The sequence below is a fragment of the Bos taurus genome, chromosome 5, assembly GCF_002263795.3.
Source record: "Bos taurus isolate L1 Dominette 01449 registration number 42190680 breed Hereford chromosome 5, ARS-UCD2.0, whole genome shotgun sequence".
NCBI classification, from domain to species: Eukaryota; Metazoa; Chordata; class Mammalia; order Artiodactyla; family Bovidae; genus Bos; species Bos taurus.
The window spans coordinates 89,175,515-89,198,237 of record NC_037332.1 but is presented as its reverse complement, the minus strand read 5'-3'; the positions used below and the strand labels follow the sequence as shown (position 1 = coordinate 89,198,237).

Below are 22,723 nucleotides of genomic sequence, written 5' to 3'. Positions count from 1 at the left end.
TTATCCATTCATCTGCTGATGGACATCTAGGTTGCTTCCATGTCCTGGCTATTATAAACAGTGCTGCGATGAACATTGGGGTACACGTGTCTCTTTCAATTCTGGTTTCCTCAGTGTGTATGCCCAGCAGTGGGATTTCTGGGTCATAAGGCAGTTCTATTTCCAGTTTTTTAAGGAATCTCCACACTGTTCTCCATAGTGGCTGTACTAGTTTGCATTCCCACCAACAGTGTAAGAGGATTCCCTTTCCTCCACACCCTCTCCAGCATGTATTGCTTGTAGACTTTTGGATTGCAGTCATTCTGACTGGCATGAAATGGTACCTCATAGTGGTTTTGATTTGCATTTCTCTGATAATGAGTGATGTTGAGCATCTTTTCATGTGTTTGTTAGCCATCTGTATGTCTTCTTTGGAGAAATATCTAGTTCTTTGGCCCATTTTTTGATTGGGTCATTTATTTTTCTGGAATTGAGCTGTAGGAGTTGCTTGTATATTTTTGAGATTAGTTGTTTGTCAGTTGCTTCATTTGCTATTATTTTCTCCTATTCTGAAGGCTGTCTTTTCACCTTGCTTATAGTTTCCTTTGTTGTGCAGAAGCTTTTAAGTTTAATTAGGTCCCATTTGTTTATTTTTGCTTTTATTTCCAATATTCTGGGAGGTAGGTCATAGAGGATCCTGCTGTGATTTATGTCGGAGAGTGTTTTGCCTATGTTCTCCTCTAGGAGTTTTATAGTTTCTGGTCTTACATTTAGATCTTAATCCATTTTGAGTTTATTTTTGTGTATGGTGTTAGAAAGTGTTCTAGTTTCATTCTTTTACAAGTGGTTGACCAGTTTTCCCAGTACCACTTGTTAAAGAGATTGTCTTTTCTCCGTTGTATATTCTTGCCTCCTTTGTCAAAGATAAGGCGTCCATATGTGCGTGGATTTATCTCTGGGCTTTCTGTTTTGTTCCATTGATCTATATTTCTGTCTTTGTGCCAGTACCATACTGTCTTGATGACTGTGGCTTTGTAGTAGAGCCTGAAGTCAGGCAGGTTGATTCCTCCAGTTCCATTTTTCTTTCTCAAGATTGCTTTGGCTATTCGAGGTTTTTTTGTATTTCCATACAAATTGTGAAATTATTTGTTCTAGCTCTGTGAAGAATACTGTTGGTAGCTTGATAGGGATTGCATTGAATCTATAAATTGCTTTAGGTAGTATACTCATTTTCACTATATTGATTCTTCCAATCCATGAACATGGTATATTTCTCCATCTATTGGTATCCTCTTTGATTTCTTTCACCAGTGTTTTATAGTTTTCTATATATTTTCGGTTATTTAAAGTAGAAGTTGGCCTTAGTGATTCATGTATTTTCTTCTTTTTACATATAAGATATGAGAATTTTACAAAAGTGAGCTGTAGGGAGTAGAGTTCTGCCTCCAGTTTAGACCTCAGTGTTAGTTGAAAACAAGTCATGTTAAAGACGAAAAAAAAAGGAAAAGAACCAGAATTTCAGTGGTCTCAGGTATATCCAACACAGTTCTTTATTTGGTAAATAAGCAGCTGTGCCCTGGAGCTGATGGTCAGTCAGTAACATCTGTGTTCTTGCCATTGTGGGTCTCTGGACTCAGGACTGTGTCCTTCAAGTAACTTTGTCAATTAGGTGTTTTTTAAGTTTCCTTTGAACATCTACTTCTCTGAGAAATATAGGGCTAACATGATATGAAAATAAATGGATGGCGAAAGAGAAACTGATTCCTTTGGGTCTCAAAATAGACACAGAGTCAGTGACAGATTTACAGACAAGAATCCTGATATTTACATTGCTTGACATTTTCTCTTCCTGTTGAATTCCCTCCTAGGGTATATATCTTTAAGAGATTTTGGAAACTATTTAATATCAGAGTTATTCTTGAATCCCAAGGTGCCATATACTTAATTCTCAAAGCTTTTACTGTCTTCAGGAAGAGCAGACTCTTTGTTAAACTCTGCTTGCACAATTGTTCTTCTAGGAGTCACCGGCCACAAATAAAATAATGAGCTCCTACCTCATCAGTATTGCTGTAGTTGTATTAGATTACCTTCCCTTTCATTTTTAAGGTTAAGACTCTCTTTGGAGGGTCATTGTTCATCCTGGTGAACTCAGAATCATGCCTGAGTGCTGAGGGTGTCACAAATCCCACTTAGGCTATGGTAGGAGAAGAAATGACAAAGAGGGGAATCGCAGGTCAACTAGCAGAGTCTTCTGTTAAGAGGTGTTCATCACCACAGTGCACCAGACATGCAGGGGAGCCCCCAGTTCTGGGAACTCAGGTTCTTGGAGGACTTCTACCCTCCCTCCCAAAGACCTGGTTATAGACTAAACTTGAGTTGGTCAAAGAGGGGGCCTAGTCAGCAGACTACTTTGCCTTTGAGACCAGAGAAAAAGAGTGGAGGGCAGGCTGGGGGACTTGGGCACATTCTCCTCCCTGGGAGGGGCTGGGGTGAATGGTGGTTTGCATGGTGAACCATGCCCACTTCCTGTTTGCTGTCCTTCACTTTCTTGCTGCACCTTTCTCAGTCTCTTCACACCCACTCCTGGTCTGTCCCAGTCAGCTCTTCTGTTCAGGTTTAGTGGTTTGTAGAAATTATACTTTCCTTTCAAAAAAAAAAAGATGTTCATCCTAATGACATTACCCAAATGCCTGTCTGTCTTAAGTCATATTAACCACAAGAGAGGTGGTACATCTTGTGAGTTACACTCTTACCTTTAGGTCCCATCATTTCTAAATCAAGGATTAAATCAATTAAATCAATAAACACTTTGGTATAACAACAGTTGTGCTAGTTAATAGAAATGCAGCTCATAATAAGTTATATATTAATATTTATAGGTATGTAAGCCCTGTTGGACAAATATGACAATAAAATTAGCCCAAAATGGCTCTCATTTCTCATAATCCATTTTTATATAATCATTGAAATGAAGGTCCCAAAATGTTATTTTTATAACATTAATTGATTTTGGCCAGAGTTCCTTATTGAATTTCTGAGTGCCCAAATTTTAGAGATATGATATTCAACCAATATAGTTTAATATATTCATTGCTAATTAAAAACTCATTTTCTTTCATTATATTACATAGAAGTTAGTGATAGGAAATATGCTTGGTAATAAAATCAATGTTCCTTCTTCCCAGCGCCTGAGGAGGAGTTTGCCCCCCGGTTTGCTGAGACGAGTTTCATCAACTTGGACCACCACCACTTCTGCCACAGGTCTGCCCACTTTGGAGCCTGCCCCTGTCCGGAGGGACCGTAGTGCCAGCATCAAGCTGCATGAAGCACCTTCATCCAGGTTAGGTGATGTTCCTGTTGGGTTCATGTTTCTAGGAGAAGTTCCTTATCAAAAATTAATTATAAATTACAGGGGATTACAAAACAGACATAGACTCCTAGAGTTAGAAAATGAGCTTATGGTTTCCAGGGGGGAGGGAAGGATGGAAGGAAGGGACAGTTAGGGAGTTTCAGATGGACAGGTACACACTGCTGTATTTAAGACGGATAACTCACAAGGTCCTACTACATGCACAGGAAACTCTGCTCAGTGTTGTGGCAGCCTGGATGGGAAGGGAGCATGGGGAAGAATGGATACTAGTATATGCATGGCTGAGTTCCTTTGCTGTGCACCTAAACTATCACAACATTGTTAACTGGCTATACCGCAGTACAAAATGAAAAGTTAAAAAAATATATATATATAAAAGTAAAATATAGTAGCATCCAAAGTGATTGTTTACTTAATTATGAAAAATGATCATTAATAAAGATTTATAATATATGGCAAAAAAAATTACAGGGGAAGGGAGGCCCAAAAGATTATAATTGATTTGAGGCCCACTTTGAAACTGAAAAAGGTATTTGGTTTAAATCTAGAGCAGTATAGGGATTGATATCAGATAATTATGCTTAAATGTTATTGTATGGCCTTAAGTATAAATGGGGACAGTGACTTGAAGTGATGTCTGCTACTGTAAATTTGGATGGGTAAAGTTGAACCCAGAATAAAGACAGACTAGATTTTACCTGGACTGAGATCTGTGTTGGATTTTTACATCAAATGTATCCAACCTAACATTTGCAAATGATTGTTAGATTTCCCCCAGTTCACCAGACCAGCTCTGCTGGCATTATTTGAAGGGCAGAAAATCAGATCAAAGGTAGTTCATTCTAAGAGCAACTAAATATGTTCAAACAGTTTTTAACTTAAACTTTATTTAGACAGTGAACAGATTGGTGATTGTCAGAGGCAGAGGTTCAGGGTAGCCAAAATGAGTGAAGGGGATCAAAACTTGCAGTTATAAAATAATTAAGTTGTGGGAATGTACAGCATGGTGACTATAGTTAATGATACTATATTGTATATTTGAAAGTTGCTAAGAGAATAGATGTTAAAAGTCCTCATCAGAAGAAAAAAAAATGTACAAAGATGTTTGTTGAGACTCATGGACTGTCCATGGCATTCTGCAAGCCAGAATACTTGAACAGGTAGCCATTCCCTTCTCCAGGGGATCTTCCCAACCCAGTACTCCTGCATTGCAGGTGGATTCTTTACCATCTAAGCCACCAGATGGATATTAACTAGACTTATTGGGCTTCCCAGATAGCTCAGCTGGTAAAGAATTTGCCTGCAATGCAGAGATCCCAGTTCAATTCCTGAGTTGGGAAGTTCCCCTGGAGAAGGGATAGGCTAACTCACTCCAGTATTCTTGGGCTTCCCTGGTGGCTCAGATGATGAAGAATCCAACTGCAATGCAGGAAACCTGGGTTTGATCCCTGGGTTGGGAAGATCCCTGGAGGAGGAAATGGCAAGCGACTCTAGCATTCTTGCCTGGAGAATCCCCATGAACAGAGGAGCCTGGTGAGCTACAGTCCATGGGGTCACAAAGAGTCGATACAACTAAGCACACAGCACATTGTGGTGATCATTTCACAGTATATACAAATATCAAATCATCATGTTATGTGCCTAAAACAAATATAATGTTATATTTTGATTGTACATCAATAAAAATAAATAGAATACAATTTACTTAGAATATTAATTCTAATTTTACAAAGTGGTTAAAAAATCAGAATTACCAAAGCTAAAGAAAAGATAATACTAAGATCTAGAAAGAGTTTTGAAGAAAACATCATCATGAGAGAAATTCTTTCAGAGAAAGCTACTGCGTTTGTCCTTTTCTATTTGGCATAGAAATAACATACTTTATGTGAATAATAATTATGAGAACACTTACCATGTACGATTTCAGGTTTTTGAAACAATTACATCAGTTTTATTCATGATCTAATGACTGAAAAATTACCATATCTTTATTGAACTACATGATGACAATATTAGATGTGATTTTCTTTTGACCCTGGCTTTGAATATAAAGCCCCATTCTGAAATTGGCAAAGAAATGGAATTTTTAACGACTGCTAACTTTTCCTGCTTTCTTACTTAAAAACATAATTGGTTTCTTTCATGTTAAATATTATTGATGATCTAATAAACCTATAGAATCAGAAGCAAGCATGAATGATTCTTTCTTTCACATGAGTTCACATAATGTTTGTGAAACTTCAAAACATCACCATAGGAGGATGTTAATCTGTTTCATGAACATTTCCTGAAGTTCAAAATTATAGGTCACTAATAATATTTTCCCATGAAAATATTGACTGTTGACTTTTATAGCAGCAAATACTGATAAGTGGTAGGAAATTATAGTTATGTATTTGTTGCTTAAAAACATGAATTTTATGTTCTTGGTATACATCTTTAGAGAAGTTGTCTATTTTATCAGCACACCTTGCCAAGATTCCTGCCATAGTATAGTTAATGCTCCTTTATTTACTATCCATAGAATGATTCTACCAAAAATCCATTCAAGCTTTCTTAAATGTCTCCTTTCTTTCTGTTATTATTTGTTACTTCTCATCAAATTTCATTTCTCCTACTCCTCTCTTCTCTTAGTTAAATGAGATTAGAGGCTGAAACTGAAATCAACATGAGGAAGAGGCTTTCAAAAACTTTTATGAGCTTAACTCCTAAGGATTTTGTCATTCTGTTTTATGAAATAAATGCTCCTTATCAACTATTTTCAAAATAGAAAAGGAATGGCATACAATCCCACTCATTCCCTTTTTCCTAAAAGTGCTCATTGATGTCCTGCCTAGGTATGACTTTTCCCACTAACTTACTCTTCCTTAATTTCACTATCCTATTAAAAGTCCTGATATAACATCTGAGAGAGATACAACTTTTTCACCATTATAAAAAAATAATAAATTTAATAAATAATAATAATATATATTATTTTAAATATATTAAATAAATGAATAAAATAAATATAATAAAATATAATAACAAATAATAATAAATTTAATAAAAAATAATAAAATTCATTCCGAAGAGAATTTAGTCCTTTAAGGGAAAACCATATGTCAGTAAGTAGCAATGGTACCACCACTAAACACAGCTAGTTTGGGTTGACTCATCCTTGGCTGTAGGTGAAAATAGTGAAAAGATGGCCTCAGATATCTCCAGCCCTACTAATAAACCAAAGTTAAAACGTTCTTCAGTTAGACCTGTTGCTAAAACTGACTGATTTCAAAACTGACTTGAGTTTTAATCTTTGAAACTTCTTCCCTGTCAGTCCTTTTACTTCTTCCTTTCCATGTCTGTCTTTTTATTGAGGCTCTTTGAGGACTGCAGTGATCAAAAGAACAAGAGTAGGAAGTGAAAAGTAGAAACAGTTCTCAACTTATGTTCCTATAGGTACATAGCTGGATGAGTTACTCCTGGGTGGTTTTAAATCCAGCTGAGTCAAAAGACACTGGACTGAGAGTCAGACGGATCTTGACCCTACCACTCAGAGATGTGTAGCCAGAGCCTTGGTACCCACCAGAAGAAATTCTTCAGGAAAGGGGGAATGATGACACAAGTGGAGTAAAATTAAGTGGAAGGATACCAATAGGTTTTTTATTAAAAAAAAAAAAAAAAAAAGTAAGCTTGAGAGAAATTTTAAGTTTGAAATGAATCATACCCTAAGCCTTCCACATTGGCCATGGAAATGACAGCAGGCTGTAAACTCTGTAAAAAAAAACTGTTAGGACCTGGTAAGACTTTTAGGACATAGGATGAAGTTTTTATGAGTGATAAGGTGATAAAATCCACTTTTGTAGAGGAGGGTTGAGGTCTTCCACAGCAAACACACAGATAGTTTTTGCATGCTGTGTTAGTGTGGGAAGATCAAGTAGAGGTTCCCCTAAGCTATTTTTCTCACTGGAATTCAAATTATTATATATGAATAAGATCCTAATCACAAAGGCAAAGATCAATAGACAGCTGAAAACTCACACAAAGGAATGCATTTGAAAGTATCTGTAAATTATAAAGTGTGTATGTATGTGTATATATGGACATACATACACATGTACACACATATATATTGATTTGTCATTTTATTGACAATATCTCTTAAGGAATTAATATTTAGCATATTAAGAAAGGATGTATGGCTAGGATTTTATTTATCTTAAAGTTCATTAACTTCCCACACATTAAAGATGCGCCATTATTGCACTTTATGAAATTTCTCAAAGTGAGCCTATCTTAAATGTTTTTATTAAAGAAATATAAAATAGAAGTAGACAGTTTTGAGCTAGCTTTAATAATATAGAGGGCTCCCCTGGTGGCTCAGATGGTAAAGAATCTGCCCACAGTGCAAGAGATCCGGGTTCAGTCCCTGGATCAGGAAGATCTCCTGGAAAAGGGAATGGCTACCCACTCCGGTATTCTTGCCTAGAGAATTCCATGGACAAAGGAGCCTGGCAGGCTATAATCTATGGGGTCACAGAGACTCAGACGCAACTGAGTGGCTAATGCACTTTTAATAATGTAACTCTTTAAAGTATTAAAAAATAAATTCAGTTAATATTAAGGTCTTTTTAAAAGCCTACATAGAAAAGTCACTATCTGTTTATTATACAGTATGCTGAGAAGACATGTAGGCCTCATAAACATTGCATACAGTGTCTTCACAGTAAGTCTCACACATCAATCAATCCAGCAAAAGTAGTTGACAGGGAATAGTGGTATCAGGAAATAGTTGATATAGTTATCTATCTGAGATTCAAAGTTTTCTTTGATATTATTATTTCAAAATTCCAGACATTTGTGAGTTGCCTAGAATGAGATTTCCAAGAAGGATATGAAACAAATATTATCTTGTAGGCTATCCTTAATTGTATTTGATAATTGCTGGAACTCATTCCACTTTTCAAATGCTATTTAAAGTAAAGAGAAAAGATGAAATTTTAAAATATCTGGCTCAACAGTTGAAGAAAAATCTCTCTGAAAAGGATAAAGGAGATGAAATGAGGTAATTAGTAGCAGAATGTCACATAAGACTGAACACAGGTAACAGATCTTTCCCATCAGTAAATTTGCTAATAATCGAAGAACAGAGGCAGTAGCCAAGCAAATGCTCAGCATCTTCCTCTTTGAGAGGTCTCAAACTGGTAGTGCAGCATACCCTAAAAGTCCTGTTATTTCACCTTAGCACATGTTCTAGTTTGGACTTAATATACAGAATTGTAAGCAATACACACATCATGATGCTTTCACAAAGAATGCCATTTTGGTTATAGCTCAGTTCAGTAGCTTAGTTCAGTAGCTTAGTTGTGTCCGACTCTTTGTGACCCCAGGGACTGCAACACACCAGGCTTCCCTGTCCATGAGCATGCTCAAACTCATGTCCATTGAGTCGGTGATGCCATCCAACCATCTCATACTCTGTCATCCCCTTCTCCTTCTGCCCTCAATCTTTCCCAGCATCAGGGTCTTTTCCAGTGAGTCAGTTCTTTGCATCAGGTGGCCAAAGTATTGGAGCTTCAGCTTCAGCATCAGTCCTTCCAACTAATATTCAGGACTGATTTCCTTTAGGATGGACTGGTAGGGTCTCCTTGCAGTCCAAGGGACTCTAAAGCGTCTTCTCCAGCACCACAGTTCAAAAGCATCAATTCTTTGGTGCTCAGCTTTCTTTATGGTCCAACTCTCACATCCATACATGACTACTGGAAAAACCATAACTTTATTTTGACTATTTTGATCATAGAACACCTCCAAATTATACCTCATTAACTATATATCTTATATGACAATCTCTACTCATTAATGACCCCATAATTCCATCCATTTCAGCTTTATTTACAATAAGCCACTCAAAGAGACCAGGTACATCCTGCTTACACTGCCAGTCTAAGATTGGCCAAGGATCAGATTGTCCAGTTACTATCACGCAAGTTATAGATTTTATGCATTACCAAATTTACTAATGCTCAAAAACACACCGATGTTAGCAAAATACAAACCAAAACATAAAGCAGACACTTTTACTCCCATCCAAGTACTAACCAGGCCCTACCCTGCTTAGCTTCTGAGATCAGACAAGATCCGACATGTTCAGGGTGGTATGGCTGTAGACTACGCATTTTTCCTTTGGAGCAAACCAAGACAGTCTATATGGCTTCCCGAAATATTTTTTTCTCTGAAATTACAATAGATTCTGTTTCAGATTCAGAATGTAAGGTTTTGAGCAGTGCCTACAGATAAATTTCGGTCTGAAACAGCTCTAAAATGTATATCCATTAGTTACATGGATTTTTTGTAGTGTTCTTCATCCCAACCTTCCAGTTTGATTTATGATTTATTTAAATTGATTACAGGTTTATTTACAATAATACCTAGACAGAGCAAGGATATCCTGCTAAAAACATTCCCTCGAGTGAAGATTCACTGCCATTACCTTTCTCCTAGGAAATAGCATCAGTGCTACCTTTAGTAGCAGGCCCATTAGTATCTACAAGGGAATTTGTCTCATCGTTCCATTCTTTACAGGGTATCACCAGAAAAAGAAATGGTTGGTTAAAGACCTGTCATTAACCTTTTCCTTCAAGATACTGCAAGAATATTGTCTTTGAATGATAAGTACTTGCATTTCTTAATTTAGTTACACCAAGAATAATAAATTAAAAAGAGTATATAAGAAAGCATCATGTCATTCATACCTAATGTAAGTTCACCTGCATCTTAAAGTTAGTTTGCCATGTTTTTAGAAAATCTTTGAGGAATATGATTATGGAAATAGAATGAGAAGGTGTTGGATACCGAGTAATTGAATGAACAGTAAAGCTCTCTTTTTGTCTTGGTTAACCCAGTATCCTTGAAGAGTGTGTCCTGTGACCCTGTAGCACAGACTGAATTCAGATAACCTAGTTTGTCACTAGGTTAGTGACTAGGTTTGGAAGTCAAGTGGTTCTGTCACTGAACCTGGACCATGACTCAGATTGAAACTATTATGAAAATGGTGGTTGGGTTCTGGTAAGGTCTGCCCCAGTAATCAAAGGATAGTTTCTTCATTTTTCTTTATACCTTGTCTTTACAGTGCTATTAATCCAGATTCTTGGAAAAACCCAGTGATGATGACTCTCACCAAAAGCAGATCCTTCACTTCATCCTACGCTGTTTCTGCCTCTAACCATGTAAAGGCTAAAAAGCAAAATCGACCAGGTAAAGAACTTACTGAGGAGAGAGCTAACACTCACTCACTGAGTGTGCCATCATGGAATGAACTAAGCTTTAAGTGTTGCAACACTCAGATGTGTTTGGTTTGACTCTTCTAAAAACAAAAAAGCCTCATTAACCAATTAGTTACTGAAATTTCCAGTTTATAGGATGATGCAGATTCTTTTAAGATAGCTGCACCAAATATCCCATCTTGAATTTACTGGATGAATATTAAATCAGTGTAACTATGAGTAGGCAAGCTTTATCTTATTAATATAAAAGATAATGAAGTACTTATGAAATTTCAATTTTATTTTTAGTTTGTTAAAAAAATATTTTCCAGAAGTATGATATTTATAAGTTTTAGGAAATGCTTCATTTACTATACATACTATAATTTTTCAAAGAAATTCTTGCTCCATGTCACTTACCTGCACACACCCCCAATATAAAAATACAAAAGGAAGAGGTATGTAAATTCAGAGAAAATACAATCCAAGACCTTTGACAGCCCTTTGAAAAACCTCAAAAATCAGCAACCAAAAAACCCAGGAGTAACATGGGTGGTAGGTTTTCCTTCTCTTTTAAACCAGGTACAGAACGAAACTTAATGTGATTTCTCCTGTCTAGGATCTGCATGGGGCTTTTCAGGTTGGTGTCAATGTACCCTCTGTGCTTCGAAGTATCAGTTTTTTCTTTCCCTCAAGCGTCACTTAATAAATATGTATGGAGTGTTCACTATCCAGAGATACTATCTGACACTGAAATAGTTTGAAGAATGTGGCAGTGATGAAACCAGACCCTATTTCTCCTTTCACAGAATTCTCACTTACATTCAAGTGGAGCGTATAAACAGATATAGAGTATAAGCTATTAGTATATATATATATATATATATATATATATATATATATATAGTGTTCTAAAGGCTATGATAAGAAAGTGAGGGAAAACTTTCAAAGAATTAAAGAGATATAAAACCCAGTGTGTGGATGGAAAGCTTCAACAATTTAAGATTCTAAATGATGACTGGCAAAGCTAACAAGCAGAAAGGGAGAGCAGTGAATGCAGAGAGGGAGATAAAAGCAGGTCTGTGGACAGAGGCCAGATGGAAGCCAGGAGCTTTGGCAAGGAGTTTAGGTATCAATGAAGTTTCAGGTAGGAATGTATCTGTAGAATAATTCGGGGAAGATGACCTTATTTAATCAGAATCTGTGATAATTCAAAACTGAAATAGTTTGTCAGATTCTATCTCCAAATTGGCCTCATCCTTAAATCCCAATTGAGAGTCTGGGGTATTTCCTCTGACCTTTCCTTCCTGGAGGGTTCCTTGTTGGTTCAGTGGTAGAGAATATGCCTGCCAATGCAGGAGACACAGGTTCTATCCCTGGGTTGGGAAGATCCTCTGGAGAAGGAAGTGGCATCCCACTCCAGTATTCTTCCTTGAGAAATCCCATGGGTAAAGGAGCCTAGTGGGCTATAGTCCATGGGGTCGCAGAAGAGTCAGACATGACTTAGTGACTAAACAACAATAGCAATTCCTTCTTGGAATGTTCTCATTCCAAGTTTTCATCTCTCAGCATTGTAGAAAGCCTTGCTGAGATTTTTCAGTAGCTCCCTGCTTAGCTTCTTAATCTCCTGCCTTTATCGCAGCTCAGGAATTCACCAAATAGCTCAAGGGGAAAGCTGCCCTCTTCCCACTGGGCTGTTAGACATTCAAGTCCTGGCTGCCATGGCAGCCCCAAACTCCAGTATTTGTGTCATCAGCCTTATGACGTTACTAAAAGCTCTGTTGGCTTGCCTTCCTAATAGCTGCATCCATCTGCCTGGATTCTTAGCCTTTTGTTCCATGCCAGTGGTCAATAAATAATGCTCTGGATGGAAGAACATTTTGCAGGATTTTGGCTCACCCTTCTGAGGGTCTCTTCTATTTGGAAACCTATCTCTCCAAGTTGGTTGCCTTGCTATGATAGCTTTTTTATTTTAACTCAGCTTTTCTATTCGTTCTCAAAGAACAAATAGATGGATTTACTGCAAATTATTGCATTATAGCCAGAAGCAGAAGTCCTGAAATGGTAGTGTTTCTATGAGGGTTAGAGAACCAGTACTCACATTCCACTAATATTTCAAGAGGCTACCTTGGAATATAAGCTTAATTTTAAACAGCACAACTTAAGGAAGGACTTCTGTTGTTTCTTCCATCTAGAAGAGAAAATTTAGTACTTTCTTTCCCCTTTGATCACCTAGTTTATACTGGTAACTGTTGAAACTATTCTTCCTGGGTAGCTCAGCTGTGAAACAATCTGCCTGCAATGCAGGAAACCTGGGTTCAATCCCTGGGTTGGGAAGATCCCCTGGAGAAAGGCATGGCAACCCACTCCAGTATTCTTGCCTGGAGGATTCCATAGACAGGGGAGCCTGGAAGGCTACAGTCCATGGATTGCTAAGTGTTGGACATGACTGAGTGACAAAAACTTTGGCTTAAATCTCTACTGGTGAGCATATGAAGACAATTCCTCCAGAAAATACCATTTTAGTGGCATGAAATTACTGAAAGAAATCCCTAAAGGCAATCTGGTTTTCCAGAAATTAATCTGGTCCTCTCTGCTCTTTAGAAAAATTTATTATTCTTTTGAATCTTACAAGTCATTCATGACCTGAGGATTAGAATTTATTGTTCATGAGGGTCAGAAACAGGTCTGTGTGGGAAAATATTTAAATAGAGATTGCACTGAGGGCAAATTCAGATGAGCTCAGAAATGCAGAGGCTCATTTGGGACCCCAGCAAGGTGGAAGAACTGAATCTGAGCGTTCCATATTAAACCTGAGACTTTTAAAGGGGCACTTAAGTGTATTATAAAGCAGACATTATTTTGCTGACAAAGGTTCATATAGTCAAAGCTATGGTTTTTCCAGTAGTCGTGTATGAATGTGAAAGTTGGAACATAAAGAAGGTTGAGCACAGAAGAATTCTTGCTTTCAATCTGCAGTATTGGATAAGACTGTTGAGAGTCCCTTGGACATCAAGGAGATCAATCCAGTCAATCCTAAAGGAAATAAACCCTGAATGTTCATTGGAAGGACTGATGTTGAAGCTGAAACTCCAATACTTTGGCCACCTGATACAAAGAGCTGACTCATTGGAAAAGACCCTGATGATACAAAAAATTGATGGCAGGAGGCTAAGGGGACGACAGAGGATGAGATGGTTGGATGGCATCACTGACTCAGTGAACATGAGCTTGAGCAAGGAAAGCCTGGCATGCTGCAGTCTATGGGGTCACAAAGAGTCAGACAGGATTGAGTGAGTGAACAAGTGACCCTAGTTCAGAGGATGCCTTCAGTTCAGTTCAGTCACTCAGTCATGTCTGACTCTGCAATCCTATGGACTGCAGCACACCAGGCCTCCCTGTTCATCTCCAACTTCCAAAATTTACTCAAACTCGTGTCCATTGAGTTGGTGATGCCATCCAGCCATCTCATCCTCTGTCATCCTCTCCACCTCCCATCTTCAATCTTTCCCAGCATCAGGGTCTTTTCAAATGAGTCAGTTCTTCACATCAGGTGGCCAAAGTATTGGAGTTTCAGCTTCAGCATCAGTCCTTCCAATGAATATTCAGAACTGGTTTCCTTTAGGATGGACTGGTCTCCATGTGGTCCAGGGGACTCTCAAGAGTCTTCTCCAACACCACAGTTCAAAAGCATCAATTCTTCAGCACTCACTTTTCTTTATAGTCCAGCTCTCACATCCATATATGACTACTGGAAAAACCATAGCCTTGACTAGATGGACCTTTGTTGGCAAAGTAATGTCTCTGCTTTTTAATATGCTGTCTAGGTTGGTCATAACTTTTCTTCCAAGGAGCAAGAGTCTTTTAATTTCATGGCTGCAGTCACCATCTGCAGTGATTTTGGAGCCCAAGAAAATAAAGTCTGTCACTATTTCTACTGTTTCCCCATATTTGCAATGAAGTGATGGGACCAGATGCCATGATCTTCGTTTTCTGAATGTTGAGTTTTAAGCCAACTTTTTCACTCTCCTCTTTCACTTTCATCAAGAGGCTCTTTAGTTCTTTGCTTTCTGCCGTAGGGGTGGTGTCATCTGCATATCTGAGGTTATTGATATTTCTCCTGGCAATCTTGATTCCAGCTTGTGCTTCATCCATCCCAGTATTTCTCATGATGTACTCTGCATATAAGTTAAATAAGCAGGGTGAAATGTACAGCCTTGACATACTCCTTTTCCTATTTGGAACCAGTCTGTTGTCCCATGTCCAGTTCTAACTGTTGCTTCCTGACCTGCATATAGATTTCTTAAGAGGCAGGTCAGGAAGGACCCCTTGGCTCCCTACAAAATATGTTTAGGTAATTTTTGGAGGAAAGCATCACCAGTTAACAGCCATGCAGCTTCAACATATAAAATTCAAACCAGCTTGAACTTACAAACCAGATCATTGTAAACATGCAAGGAAATAACACAGGTTAGAAAAACCAGGAAAACAACTGTACAGATCTCTAAAGGTGTTGAGTGGGATGTACCTAGTGGTCCAGTGGCTAAGATTCCATGCTCCCAATGCAGGGGGGCCAAGTTTGGTCCCTGGTCAGGGAACCAGATCCCACATGCTGCAACTGAGACTCTGTGCAGCCAAATAATTTAAAATACATATTAAGTTATTTAAATGACAAAAAAAATACTCAGTTGTTTGAAGAAAAACATGAGGGCATAAAAGATAGAAATGAGAGAAGACATAATTGCAGGGCAGCTAAATGACTTTTGGAAATATAATCAGGGAAATATGACAAGTTAAATGTCATAAAAGACTACTAAAATTTTGGAGAATTAGTAAACTGGAAGGCAGAGAATGTGAAGAAAGTATACGGAATGAAGCTCAGATGAGAAGTTGGAAAATGTAATAGATTCTGAGAGCCTTAGGAGGAGTCATCAGGAAGTCTAATATACATAATCATAGTTTTAGTAGAGGATAGGAAACATAAACTATTTGAGGAGGAAAGGACAAAGAACAAACAATTTAAACATAGACACAGAATAGTGAAATCACAGAATGCCAGAGATGAAAAAAATCTTGAAGTTAGCCAGAGATATGTCCCTTCAGTCAGTCTGAGAGCAAAATTGTTGTAAATAAATGGAGTCAGAAGACAGAAAAATGTTTTCTTCAAAGTTTTGAGAGAATATGATAGTCAACCTAAAATTGTACACCAGGCAAATCTGTTTCGAAAGAGTAGAAATAAATTGAAGACATATTCAGGCAAGTCACAACTTTACCACCTACCAGATCTTAACTAAAGAAGTTTATATTTTAGAAAGAAAAGGAGCAGAGGAAAATTTGTAAGGTATAATAGAAATGATGAACAGATAAATTAGAAAACCATGATTACATTCAAACAAACATGATATGCATAAATAATAGTATTGAGTTGGCCAAAATGTTCATTTGGGTTTTTCCATAAGATGTTACAGAAACACCCAAACTTTTTGGCCAACCCAATATTTTCAGATTGTAGGTATTTTTTAAAAGATTTTTAAGGAAAATAATTAAAATGTGAGACAATAATGACAAGTAACCCAAGGGATGAAGGATGAATTGAAATGTTCTGCACTCTTGTATTGCTCAGAAAACAGACTCAGATGAGGAAACTGAGGCAGAAATGTTGAGTAACTTGCCCAAGGCCACACAATTAATCCAGAATTCTTTCTTTTGTCCTAAAGACTTATTAGAAAAAAAATGGGGATGACAAATTGAGATAACTTAAAATTAGGATTTTTTTTGGTCTTGTCCCTAGCCGAGGACAAGATAATGAAAGGATTTGGTTTTCTGTCTCTCAATTTCTTCACTAGGTCATGAAATTAAAATTCTTAAGATAACATTCTTTATCAACATGATAAAGTCAAGAAGATAGAAATTAATGGTTAGTGTATTCCCTAGAAATAATAGAGCAAATGATGAGACAGACTTGAGGAACAACCTCAGATTCTGTGCCCTGCTCCTGACTTCATATGCCTGTGCTTAAGAAGGGCAACATGTGAAAGGAAAAGAGGCTCCACAGAGGATACCACAAAGGCAGATGGTAGAGATGAGAGTTGGGCTTCTCAGGTGGCCCAGTGTTAAACAATCCACCTACCAATGCAGGAGATGCAAGAGATGTGGATTCAATCCCTTGGTTGGGAAGATCCCCTGGAGAAGGGAATGGGAACCCACTCCAGTATTCTTGCCTGGAAGATAACATGGAGAGAGGAGCCTAGTGGGCTACAGTCCATGGGGTCACAAAGAGTCGGACACTACTGAATCACACACACACACACACACACACAAGGGTCACAGTAATGGCAAGAGCCTCCCACATTCTTGCCTTAAAGTACATAAAACATCTCTGTCATTGATTGGTTTGGGAAGGATTTTGCATTGTGCCATCTTTAGACTGCTCTCACAGCAGAGCTAAATGTTTATAAAGTAACCTATATCCTATGTATGCTGAATTGTTTAAATCCCTGAAAGTCTGCCAAAAGGAAGAAAACTTTCCAAGAGTCAAGAGAGCTGAAACTCAAGTACAGTTCTACCTGATCAGATGGGCACTTCTGTTTGGGAACTCATCTCCCTGCATGGATGGCTGGTTGGGGTTGATTTGCCAAATGCCCCAGGTTTCAAGAAAATGTGGAAAGAGGCAGAGAAAAGCCCCTTTATGTGGCCAAGAGAGTAAGGAAATGGAATTAAATAAAGTGTGAGGAGGAAAGTAAGAAGCAGTAGGCAGAAGAGATAGGGGGATGCAAGCGTAAACTTAGAGTACAGAAACACTGGAAGATAAACGACCTGTTTTGAGATGGGACTAATGAAATCTGTTCTTTGCGCAAATCAAGTAAACAGTGAGTCCTCTGGCTCCATCCATCAGTATTCATTTAAACAGTTGAAGCACAACCAATTATTATGCAGTTACTAATATAAAATAAATGGATGAAATCACATATGAGTCCTTTGATTAAAGCCTGAAAACAGGAGATATAAATATAATTTATATTTCTGTGTTGCTTTTCTGAGTCACTGAATATGTAAAAATGCCTTTCTGTCATTCTACTTTTGAAATCTCTCTAATTCATGCTTATCAGAGCTGCGGTGAGTCGTTCCCTTTCCAGATTCTTATAAATTTTATGATTCTGATAATCCTATTGCAATGATTACAGATATCTCTACACCTGAAAGTTAGACTGAGTTTTGCCTATAGAAAATTTGAAATGAGAGACAACTTGAATTATGGCATTGTGATTTTTTTTTCCTTTTTGCATCTGTGTAATTTTACTTTTTGTTTTGGAAAAATATTGGGGCTGTTTTCCTGTGGTTGTGGAGAAGAGGCATGTATTTATCAGACAGGCTGGTCCCTTTTTTGTTCAATGAAAATTAAACAGAATTTTAAAGCACAAACAGATGGATTCACTTAAATCATTTCCCTCCAGTATTGTTTATCATCTCCTTTTGATTGCCCAAAGTTCCTTGTGTCTTGACCCACATTTTCTCATGTTCTCAGGAGCAAGGAATTAAAGACTCAATTACTCAAAGGAGTTGGTACTTTAGAACTTTTTAAAGTTATGTTTTTAATTTTTAAATTTTTAATTTTAAGTATTTCAGAGTAGAGTGGTCTGAATCATCCAAAGAATTGTATTTCATGAGCTGGGTCTTTTTCCTGGAGTCTCTTAAAATTATTCAAGAAAAATGAAGATAAATATGTTTGAGAGCATGCACATTTATCTCAGTCCCTTCATGTGTATGTGTGTGTGTGTATTTGTGTAACATAAGATTGGGTGAGACTTCAGGGGTTATCAGTTCTATCCCTCTAACTTTAGACATGATTACACTTTAAATAATCTTATAAAATAATTTGTTTTTGATGACATATAATAATATCCTTTTCCTGTGAAATAATTTTATTTGCAGTCTCTCCTTCTAAGAAAGAGTAGTCTTCCCTCATAGCTCAGTTGGTAAAGAATCCACCTGCAATGCAGGAGATCCTGGTTCGATTCCTGGGTTGGGAAGATCCCCTGGAGAAGGGACAGGCTACCCACTCCAGTATTCTTGGGCTTCCCGTGTGGCTCAGTTGGTAAAGAACCTGCCTGCAATGCGGGAGACCTGGGTTCAATCCCTGGGTTGGGAAGATCTCCTGGAGAAGGGAAAGGCTACCCACTCCAGTATCCTGGCCTGGAGAATTCCATGGACTGTATAGTTCATGGGATCACAAAGAGTCAGACATGACTGAGCGACTTTCACTTCTTTTATTTGATTATTCTCTACATTTGTCATCTCTCCTATTTGAAGACTAATATATGTAAATATATGGCCATTTCCTACAGCATTCCTAACCATTTCTGCTTTTAAAATTTTAAGTAGACTATGATAACACACACTGTGAGAAATAGTTTGGCTTGAGGAAAAAGAAATTTATATGTTTATGCCTTTATCTTCTCACCTGTAGAATAAAATGTTCTTGCTTTTCAGGGGGTTGCCAAGACCCCTGCTTGTTCACATCGTTCAAAATATGTAACCTCACACCCTTGCAGAAGCAAAGTGTTTTTCCTCTGTTACAAGGTTCATTTTAAATTTCATTCCAGGCAGTAAGTCTGGAGTCTTTAGTTCTGCTTATTTGTTTTAAATTTTGTTAATCCCTAAGTTCCAAGAACTCTAATCATTGAGTGGATTTTTAAATTTTTAAGAGCGAATTGCATGTCTCTAAGTGAATCAGCTGGCAGCTATTAAAAATCAACAGTGAAGAAAATCACTCCTCTCATAAATTGCCTTCAGAAAATATATGTGTGCAGACAGAAATGGATCATGTTCCCACAGGCTTTCAACTACTTTTAAAAAGTGCTAGGAAACTATCCCCAAACTCACAATTAGTTATCAGAATAATTAAGAAATGGCCTAAAGCAGTGCCTGTCAGGAGCCTCTTTGGTGTGCCTGTGTGCTCAGTTGTTCATTCACATCCTGCTCTATGGACTGTATGGATCATTTGTAACCCCATGGATTGTAGGCACCAGGCTCCTCTGTCCATAGGACTTTTCAGGCAAGAATGCTGTAGTGGGTTGCCATGCCCTCCTCCAGGGAATCTTTCTGACCCAGGGATCGAATTCGCATCTCTTATGTCTCTGGCATTGGCAGGCAGGTTCTTTACCACTAGCACCACCCAACTGGGACTTTCCTGGTGATCCAGTGGTTAAGACACTGTGCTTCCACTGCAGGGGGCACGGTTTCAATCCCTGCTCAGGAAACTAAGATCTTTCATACCTTGCAATGCAGCTAAACAAAACATACAAAAAACAACCACCACAAAAAAGATAATTCCTTAAAAAAAAAAAAAATGATGCCAGAATTAAAACTTTGCCATGACCTGGCCAGCCCCATGCAACCTTGCCCCACAATCTCTCTGACCATGTTCCCTTCCCCTCCTTCCTCTTTGCTAACCTGCAGTCACACTGACCTCCTAACTGATCCTCTGACAACCCCCAGGTAGGTCCCTCTTTCTGGAACATGTTTTCCCCAATACTTGTCTAAATGTCTTCCTTATTTTATCAAGCCTCTGTTCAAATGTTACCCTTAGTGCATTCTGTCCTTCTTGATCCTCTATCCTCTGCATTATTTGTTTTCTGGGTATGAAATATATTTACTTTTGTGGTGTGTGTATATATATATATTTTTTTTTAATTAGAGGATAATTACTTTACAATATTGTGATAGTTTTTGCCATACATCGACATGAATCAGCCATAGGTATACATATGTCCCCTCCCTCTTGACTCCACCTCCCACCTCCATCCCCATGCCACCCCTCTAGGTTATCACAGAGCACGACTTTGGGTTCCCTGCATCATACATCGAACTCCCACTGGCTATTTGTTTTACATATAGCAATGTTTATGTTTCAGTGCTATTCTCTCATCATCCCACCTCCTCCTTCCCCCACTGTGTCCAACATGTCTGTGTCTTCTTTGCTGCTATGCAAGTAGGGTGATCAGTACTATCTTTTTAGATTCCATATACATGCATTAATATGCAATATTTGTCTTTCTCTTTCTGACTTAGCTTACTTTGTATAATAGTTGCTTTGTATCAGTTAAAATTCCCTGACTTTCTTTTCTTCCCCAACCCCCTTTCTTCTTCCTCCTTCTCTTCTTTCTCTAGTTTCTGTCTCCCCTGAAAGCTCCAAGAGCAGGGAATTTTCTTTCATTCACTATCGCATCCTTTACTCCCTGGAATGGGGCGCACAATCAATATTTGTTAAATGAACAAATCATTGGGATACTTACTCTGTGCAAATACCTTGATAACCTTTAAACCACATCGAACTAGTATCCAACTCCTTAATGGTTAAGCTGCTTTTCTAAGATTATCTGGAGACTCAGTCTGCCTTAATTTAATAAATAGTCTAAATTAAACTAACACTTTCTAACTTTTCTTATATGAGAGCTTATATATTTGTATAATGATATGTGCAAATATGTTATATAGCTGTGGTGAAATGAAAAGAATTGAGAGGTTTTTGAAATTTGTATTTAATTTATAAAATAAGAAAATCAAATTATATTAGTGATCATAATAAAATTTAATTTATTCTGGAGCACTCAAATTGATAAAAATGTACAACTGTTAGTACTTCCCAGAACACTTGTAACTTACTTGCTGCACACAATGATAGGTTGGTTGGAAAACAGTGAGTTAAAAATCCAGTGTACTTAGGTGTCTTTTGGCTCAGGAAATTACATAAGGATATAGTTTGTCAGCAGTGGCTCAGACTGTGAAAAATTTGCCTGCAATGCAAGAGACCTAGGTTTGATCCCTGGATTGGGAAGACCCCTTGGAAAAGGGAATGGCTACCTACTCCAATATTCTTGAATAGAGAATCCAATGGACAGAGGAGCCTGGTGGGCTACAGTCCATGGGGTTGCAGAGAGTCAAACACAACTAACACTTTGATTTTTCTTTGGTAAAATAGCTAAATCTTTTCAGTAGTAATAGAAATCAAAATGCAAACCATAAGGTATGTGATTGTAAAGAGCAAAACATGCAACCTAGTAGACAATGAATTTTCCTTCCTCGTTGGGTCGTTTCTGATAGAATAGTGTGCTAATAAAGCACAATCTACCAAGAATGCTAGGCTCACTCCATATTCTCCTATTTCCTCTCACTGTGACCCTGGGGAGGTTATTTAATCTTCCTGGGTCAAAGTGGTTTCATTTGTTCAACATAGGCAGAGGTTGAGCTGTTGATCAGGAATCCATAGAAATATTGAGAAAAGGCCTTGGAGGGGTAGCTAGCCTCCACATTTAATCAAAGAAAGAGTATAATTTCTTATATTTTAAAGTAGACAAAATAATAAATAGCAGTGCTAACAAGAAACTTAAACATTATAAAAGCCAATCAACAAGCCTAATATTCCTTTCAGTGGACCAGAAAACCTCTGGCTGTGACAAATAAAACTTTTGAGAGAACTGGACATTGGAAGCAAACTAGGCCAGCTGCCAGGTCACCACACATCTTATTCAGTGATGTGAATATCGCTGGCTGTATGTCTCCCCAGAGTGATGAGCAATAGAAAAATGACTTTTAAGGATTTCATTTTTTTGCTTTACAGTAGACTGTTTAGCCATGTGGTCATGAGAAATAGTAAGCGGGAGGCTGGTTAGAACTTCTCTCTCTCTCTCCTTCAGTTTTAGTGCAGGCTGTATTCTCTGTATTTGGAGAGAGTAACTTCAAAAGACATCATCCCGGTCCTCAGACGTCAGTGCTTGGAAATGGATGCCAGTGCTCTTTAAAATTTTCACAACCAAGAGTAAACACAGTTTGGCACAAATGTCCACACTTATCATTTGAGCTTGAAGTCATTGTTTCATCTGAAATGGATCATGTTACATTTTTCAATGTATCCAAACAGTTTCTGACACACAAAAGTTAGTTTCACTGAAAGTGTGGATGGTTAATAAACTCTCTCAAAAATGGATCTTCTTCATTTACATATTTTAAGCAACCGGTGGTGGCTCAGAGATAAAGAATCTGCTTGTGACACAGGAGGCACAAGTTTGATCCCTGGATCAGGAAGATTGCCTGGAGGTGGTAACCCACTCCAGTATTCTTGCCTGGAAAATCC

At 37.9% G+C, this 22,723-nt stretch overlaps 1 protein-coding gene across 1 annotated transcript in view; it reads left to right on the top strand.

Moving 5' to 3' along the window:
• Positions 1-22,723, top strand: part of PDE3A (phosphodiesterase 3A) — a 366,795-nt gene that overhangs the window by 298,375 nt on the left and 45,697 nt on the right. The window contains 2 exon segments of the mRNA XM_002687752.6: positions 3,165-3,319; positions 10,458-10,582. Coding sequence (XP_002687798.1) covers positions 3,165-3,319; positions 10,458-10,582 — 280 coding nt within the window.